Source organism: Orbicella franksi, chromosome 3 (genome assembly GCF_964199315.1).
Source record: "Orbicella franksi chromosome 3, jaOrbFran1.1, whole genome shotgun sequence".
NCBI classification, from domain to species: domain Eukaryota; kingdom Metazoa; phylum Cnidaria; class Anthozoa; order Scleractinia; family Merulinidae; genus Orbicella; species Orbicella franksi.
Window position 1 is genome coordinate 15,824,212 of NC_138147.1, and position 8,210 is coordinate 15,832,421.

Consider the following 8,210-nt stretch of genomic DNA (forward strand, 5'->3'; position numbering starts at 1 on the left):
GGAAAACGTACCCTAACGGATATCCGTTTAACGGTTTGAAAGCGTTTTCTACCCGTTTAGTATCCGTTAAAACGGTTTCCAAAAACGTTTAAACGGTTTCTAGAAGCGTTTAATCCGTTTTTTGATCCGTTTCATAAAATTGGCAAAACGTTTTTAAAAGACCATTATCCGTTTAAACGGAAGGACAATCCGTTTAAACGGGAGGGCAATCCATTTAAATGGAAGAACTATCCGTTTAACAGCAAACTTCTTCCGTTTTATAGAAAGTCTTAGTCCGTTTTATAGAACGGCTCGGTCCGTTTTATAGTAAGCCGTCCCAGTTTACATTGTCAGAACCAATCCCTCTGTCTTTCCTTTTGCCGTAACCATTGAGCCATAGTTTAGGAAACAACGTACAGCAGTTGCAAATGCCACGAAACAATGTCAACAAACAGCGGCAGAAGTTATAATATTTATTACGCTGGATCGTTCGAACACTTCGTTTCACTTCGAACATTTCGTTTGTTGTTTACTTAATATTATTACTTTGCTGTCTTTTATGTACCTTTCAGATAATTGTAAGACTAAAACAAAGAGTGAATCTTTTTCAAAGTTGAAGGTTTCGCTTTCTATGCCTATCTTATCGCAGTCACTTTATTCCTGGTTTATTTATTTTATCAATCAATTCGGCAAGCAAAACACACTTCAAATTTGCATACTGTAATTTCACTTTTTCCTAGAAAATCGCTTCTAGGAAAAAAGCTTCCAGTTTTGTTTATCATTGTTCTGAGCATCAACAGAAACACATGGTTATTGCTCGCAGACAATACTATCAGCTCTCATTTGAATATTCCATCCAGCGTGACTTGTAGCACAACAAGAATTTGTAATCACTGTGATTTGCTTCACTGAATTGAATACCTCACAGCTATTTTAGCTTACCTTGATGTATTGAGTAAAGATCTCATTTCTAAAAGCTCCCCGCAATCTCTTGTTTGGTGTTGAAACTCTTTAAAAAGCAGAATAAACTCTGATTGTTGACATAACGCAATTTTGTTGCGATCATCTGCTGGCACGCGCGCGAACTTCTGTTTGGTTAGTGACCAATTAGAAGCCGTGATTTGATCATCGATGACGCGTTGGGTTTATTTTCAGTCTGGTCGGTATTAGGCTCGATTTAAGTGTCCATGTAAAACTAAAGGGAACCTATACTAACATAATAAGGATGTGTATGGGAGTTAAAAGTTTTAAAAGAGATGAGTATAAAATATTGCCGGGAAAAAACGTATAACCTCTAGCTCTCTCTGGTGGAATATTTTGTTTTATTTCCGTGGCAACCAACGACCAATCATCGCACACACTATTAACGGAAACCGCTGATCATGGACACAGCAGCTAATATGGCGTGTTACATGGCGACGTGAAAATTATTGCCGTCTTCGCCTTCTTCGCGGTCTCCGCAGGCTTATTCTCTTTGGACACAGACCAAACGGAAACATTGAGGGAATCTAAACCACTTTTTTATAAGCGATGTATCCTTTATTGAAGCGAAGTTTTGCCTTCGAACCAGCCATTTGTTCGATCACTGTACTGGCTCAGCTGGACTGGCGATGTGATTACATAATTTCTCAGGCGATCAAAAATAAAGAAGGAAGGTATATTTTAATGGCATTTGTTCTGTTGACTCGAAATCAATTTCTTCTAATCTTGACTTGGACTCGCTAACTGTAAGGATAAAGCAGACGGCGCGGTAAGACAATTTTCATGTGGCAATTTGCAATGAATGGAGCAAAATAATCTTGTCATGTCCACGACATTAATACGCACTTAGTGTAGAAATTATTTTACGTTTGAATGTTGTTCATTTCTACCGTTTCAAGAAAACGTTTGATTGAAGCGACCAACTGTTTAATTATGTCTCTGTCCGTTTAAACGTTTTGTTGACGTTTTTACGCATCCGTTCGAACGGTTTAGGAAACCGTTTTATGATTTGAGGAAATTGTTTAATTATTTTGCTCATCCGTTTAAACGGTTGCTCAAACCGTTTTAACGGTTTGAGCAACCATTTAAACGCTTTTGATGGCCGTTTTCTATCTGTTTGTTTACCGTTTTTTCAGGCCGTTAAACGGATATCCGTTAGTGTATGTTTTCCCAAATCAGGTCACATATTTTAAAGCTAGTCACCTTATTAGTATGATGATTTAGCGTCAAGGTTATTTAGATTTAAACAGACTAAAGAATATATGTATATATCGAAAATAGATAACAAACAAACTTGAAACAAAACAAATCAGTTACAAAGGACCGTTCAGATAATCAATGGATATCCGTTCAAACAGGCATTTGTGATTTAACTACTTTGTATCATTTGTTTACAGTGTAGAGGAAACCAATAAAGCCACCCGCGAGAAGATAGAGAAGACAAGTATGGCCAAAAAGTTCAAAGATATTCAAAGTGACCTCGCAGCTGCCCGAGAATGGATTCGGCAATCCGATGAACTGTACAAAAAGAGGGAGGCCGAGTATCAAGCTACCATAGCAGCAATGCAACAAAGAATTGAGGAGCTAGAAGGTACGCAAAAACAATTATCGCAAATGTATGTTTCCGTCGCTTTTTGTCAATTTTGTGTACGCAAACCGTGGAAGGGTGAATGACCAGGATGGTAGGAGCGCGAAACGCACAGAAATTAACTACACTCTATTTTTCACAAAATTATAACAAATCGACAAAATATAGACGTTCTCTAACTCTCAGCCTTGGGTATGTTCTTAGCATGTTCTTAAAATTTTGGTAAATCTCAGTTTCAACGTTTTTATAAAAAAAGGTTCTTATATAAGGGCGTATGTTCTTCAGGTTTTTTACCGTTCACCCTCAGGGGTGTCTCACGTCGAAACGATGTAGTACACCTGGGTTAAACTACAGATACCTCAAACCCTATAACAAATTGAAGTTTTAAGAGCTGCCTGTTTAAATATGCCATCCTTTTTGCAAGAAATTGATCTGTAGAATTTTTCATAATGTCTAAAGGCAAGCGTTTGATTTGGCTTTTGAACGCTATGACTCAAAGCCAATTTTGTATTTCACTAATTTGATTTGATCCCGGGTTTCCGGACTTAAAGCGCTAAAAAACAGTGTCTGCGTTTTATCATATTGGACTCAAGTGAAAAGTAACAGAACATTTTCGAAAAGAGCCGAAAAAAATGTTGGATTGGTCACACACTGATGTATCTCTAAGAAAAAGTTTTGAGAATTAACAATTGCAGACAGGGTTTTGTTGTTTAAGACGGTCTCCGCGGAACATTTGAGCAATAAAGGCACAAATAAAGATACCAGAAAGAACTTGTAACATGTTAACAGTCTGAATATAGTTTTAGAAGAACTTATCGAAACTTTAGCTAACCCTAACCCTAACTCCGTGTAAAATCTCCACCGTTCTTGTTACTTTTTTGCGGGGGATCGTTTGCGTGTAGAAACAATCTACAATCGATATTTAGTGAACAATAAATGTTAGGGATTATTTGAGGCGCGGCCTTGGAAGAATGAAGCTTAAGTCAGTCCAGAGACACGAGTACGGTTAAGTTAGCATTTGCTTAATATATTTGTATTTGGCTATGTAGGGGCGTGGGCGACTTTTCCGGGCAAAGACGGAGACGTTGAGGACGAAGATACCGACGAAGGTACCGAATTGAGTGAAACCAGAGATGAGGAACCAAACCCCGAGGAGCCAAAAAAAGACAAGGACTCAAAGAATCACCGAGGTTTGTTGGAAATACATTGCCTCCTTAACTTTACTATCGCAGATCGTCACAGATAACAAAAAATCTAGAGAAAAGAGACGTAGGCGGTAGGGAACGTTTAAGATAGTACGTCTCTTACAATAGGGCAGCAAAGGGGCGGGGGAGGTCATGGTCACACACAAATTTTAACGAAACTCACATGTCATGTTTACTTGAAACAGCAGATTATGTCAAAAATTAACGAATTCCGTTTCTGTTCTCGCTATTTTCACACGTCACTCTAATTTTTGCCCTTATCACGCGTCACGCATAAACCTCTGCTACCCTCTTACAAGTTATCTGAAAATTTTCTACGAACTATTGCCGGACGACTATTTTAAACTCCTCAAATATAAAATACTAGAAAGTTTATGTGAAAAGTGATAAGGTTTGGTAATACCGCTTAGGACTTTCTAACTCGCTATCGCGCAATATCGCCTGAATGTAAACGAGTAAGTATACGATCGCGGCTGCTAATTCTAGAAGAAAACTGATGTACATGATAATTTGACAAATATCTGCCAAACATATCATTTAGTGTAGGTGAAGTTTCAATATTTCATAAATTGGGGAAACGAATGGTAATGAATTCTGAATTAGGACTTTTTCTTTCTAATATTCCAGGATTGGTCACAGGATCCAATTTGCAAGGGATCCACGACAGATATCTAGGCGTTCTCCAAATAATGAAAGATAACCAGTGCTCCCTTGCGGAGGCCATGCGACATTTCGGTGTCCCTCAAAACACCCTCAGGGACTTTATTGGCATCTGCTAATTAAGGGTCGTAGACGAAGAAAAGTACGAGAGGGTGGTCCAATCTGTTACGGAAAGGACGGGTAAGACGTCAGTAAAATTAATCGAATCAAAATGCAGGGAAGCGCTAAGTGATTATCGCGCCCAATCAAATAGGTTAAAAAACGAGGGAAAGCTTCTCCCTTTTTACCCAAAGGATGATTTTTATTTGGGGAAATAATTTTTAAAAAATAATTAAACTAATTCATCAATTATCTTCTTTTACCGTATTTACTCTATCAAGCTCCACGTTTTATTCATTTTGTGCTTTTTTGGTGCGGGACGCTCATTAGAGAGGGGAGCTTATTCAACAACCGTATACTTCTTAAAAAAACATTTATAGATAAGGAATTGATAACAATACCCTTTTCAAACTGAAAAAGACTGTACTGTAGTTTGCGCAAATAAGTGCCTCAATATTACATGCGGCACTTATTCTGGGTGGGCTCGAACGAGTAAATACGGTAATCTTAATGATTATTTACTTCCATTGATGTTTCTATTGTTTCAGTTTTATTCATTTTTTTCTCTTTGGTTATGACCCCTGGAACGTCTGTTGTTATTAGGTGTTACTCGAATTCTTCGACGCTTTTCGGTGTTCAGTAGATGATAATGCTCGACCTTTTGAGCTTGAAATCATACACAATTATTGCCTTGGCAACGTCCGGAAGTCAAACTGGTTATATTTTGATCTTTGTACCCATTCGATTTTATTCATTTCTTTACATTTTTCAATTTTTGTGATCAAAAAAATCAATGATAAGATGAAGGTACTTCTGACCCTTACCATGACAACTTTTAAGAATTTGAACGATTATTTATATATGCTAAGAAGACTGGAATACACATCCAAAATAAGATAAACAAGAGACATGACAGAATAAGCATAAGGTTGATAATTCCTGAGATATTTTAAAGGAATGACCGTTTGACCTCTCCCGGCAAAGCTATGGCATTGAACGTTAAGGCGCATTAATAAATGTTCATTAAATTTTAAAAGGATCCTAGTTAACCATGATGTATTGCGCGTATGTACCTAGAAATCTGCCATTTTCAGTTGCATTATCTTTGGGTTTTTATTTTACTTGCGGTTCTCCATCTTCGTGAATCCAAGTAGGTTTATCTTATGCGGGAATTCACGACAGGTTTTTAGGTGTTCTCGAAATAATGAAAGATAACCAGTGCTCCTTCGCGGGGGCCATGCGACGTTTCGGTGTCCGTCAAAACACCCTCAGGGACTTCATTGGCATCTGCGAATTAAGGGTCGTCAACGAAGAAAAGTACGAGAGGGTGGTCCAATCTGTTACGGAAAGGACGGGTAAGACGTCGGTAAAATTAAACGAATCAAAATGCAGGGAAGCGCTCAGTGATTATCGCGCCCAGTCAAATAGGTTAAAAAGCGAGGGAAAGCTTCTCCCTTTTTACCCACAGGATGATTTTTATTTGGGAAAATAATTAAAAATAATAATAATTCATCAATTATCTTCATTTACCCTATTAAGCTCCACGTTTTATTCTATACTTTAGCAATGTGCTATTAACAGATTAAAATTTTGGCTAGTAATTGCAGTTATGAATTAGAGTAAAAAGGTCTTATTTAATATGTGCCAAGAAATGTTTTAGATCACTAAGTTTTGGAAGACTTTTGATTTGTTGTTACTTTACTTTATGTTTAGTTTTTAGGCTTTAAATGTAGATCATCGTAATAACAGAATGCTATGTAATAAGTTTGTTGCACTTTTTTTGAAAACAAAAAAGAGTAACCAAAAATTACTGCTTTTGGAACGAAATTCGTAGCTATTAGTAAACTGTTGATAATTATTATTTACACATCCAATTTTATATTGTACAAAACTATAACAAATGATGAAATAAATTTAATGATTGAAAGATGTGAAGCAATGCGAAGCAATTATTATCTTAATCACCATTATCATCATTATTTTTAATGGACGGAAATTAGAAAATTGAATGGGAGAGGGGGAGGAGAGGGCTAAGGTGGATTTGCGAGCTGCAAGCAATTTTTTGTTTTGCGTCATTTTTCCTACAGAGGAATGTTTTCGGGAAAACCCTGACACCTCCTTAGAAGAAAAAACAAACAATTTTACCGTGCTAATCTCTTGGCGCGAGAGTAGTTGCCTCTCCATCCACTCAAATTAAATAGCTCAGTTTTACCACTCGAAATATCTTGCCTTTGGAAAGAAAGCCAATTAAAATTTCGTTAAAATACATGCTTTCAAAAACCATTTCCATTTGAATTTCGTAATATAATTTTTTTTCGGATGACATTGTTTTGCTCAATAATTCATTTCTTTTTCCACATTTCCACGCTCTTGGTGCAATTCTCATAGCCGTGTTTATTGTGACGCACAAATCGTGCAGCACCTATAATTCGTGCTTGCAAAACCCTCTCCTCCGCAGAGGCTTATTTGTGCCACTAAGAGGCTGGGAGAGAGAAAACAAAGCGCAGTCGCCTTTCTTTAAAGGGGGAACTGGTGGGAGGCTCTGCGGAATAAAGAAGGGAGAGGTTTAAACAAGAGATATATAGGTTGAATTTACTTGAAAAAGATATATAGAAAATAAATCAATTAACAATATATTGAAAAAGATATGTTGGTTGAATAAACTTGAAAAACTGGGTAGGGTAAATGACCAAGCACTTAGGTATGACATGTATTTATAACAAAGACCCTTCCGTAAGAAAGACTGCTCAATTTGATTGGTTTACTTAACACATTAAACGGGTCGTCTCACCCAAGATATGTTAATTACGCTAGACAGATGTTTTCAAAAGAAGACAAGAAGACACTCACCATTATATCTAATTGAAGAAAAGTTGTTGTACAAGAGTGTAAGACCGTATGCTACAATACCGAAAGGTTGTGTGGGTAACGGTTGTTTGCCCTTGCTTGATCGAAGCTCACAGTTTTAGCCAGAAGGAAGGAGAATCCATGAACATGCGTGCTCATGCTATCTCCCTCTATTGCGTAAAGCAACGAGAACTTCGACCAAGCAGTGCTAGGGAAAATTCAATTGACTATAACTTGACAAAACTTTGTTTTTATTCAACCAAATTTAGCAATAGTTTTAGTGTGTAGGTGCAAAGTAGTTGATGACGTCTCGGGACACGCCCAATATGTAACGTGACCCAGAACAAAATACTGAGTTTTACGCAAAAAACTTACAGTTTTATCCTTAGTTTGTAGTATCATGTCAACTCTTACGTTAATCTTAAGAATTATAAGCATGCGTTTTCCGTTAGCATGAAATATTGAAAATAAGGACAAAAATTGTTCCCTGCTGACCACCTTCTTGAATGCAATTTCTACACTTTTTTTAGATTTTAATAAAACGCTTACCTACGTTTCAAGAAAAATGTATTTTTTTTCGATTTAGGCTTTTTTCTTCCCAAGAAAAGTAGGAATTTTCGTCAGCACCTGAAGTAAAACTGAATGTTGACTGATTGGTTGAAAGCATCGTAATTGGCATTGCTGCAGTAAGTTGGCTTCCTCATTGCTCACATACGCTTCGATACATTTTTGGATGCGGCAAACTTTAATTACATCTTGCTTGTTTTCGAACAGCTTTAACAACGCTTACTGTAAGTCACTATAAACTGCGTAAGATATTATCTTGCCTTTGTGTCTTACAGCAGTTTTCT

General features: G+C 37.1%; 1 protein-coding gene across 1 annotated transcript; it reads left to right on the top strand.

Moving 5' to 3' along the window:
* The first annotated feature begins 2,155 nt into the window (after positions 1-2,155).
* Positions 2,156-3,874, top strand: LOC145483074 (uncharacterized). The gene is made up of 2 exons (XM_081461688.1): positions 2,156-2,551; positions 3,598-3,874. The coding sequence occupies exons 1-2, from the start codon at positions 2,407-2,409 to the stop codon at positions 3,792-3,794; spliced, it is 342 nt and encodes a 113-aa protein (XP_081317814.1). The 5' UTR covers positions 2,156-2,406; the 3' UTR covers positions 3,795-3,874.
* The last annotated feature ends 4,336 nt before the right edge of the window (positions 3,875-8,210 follow it).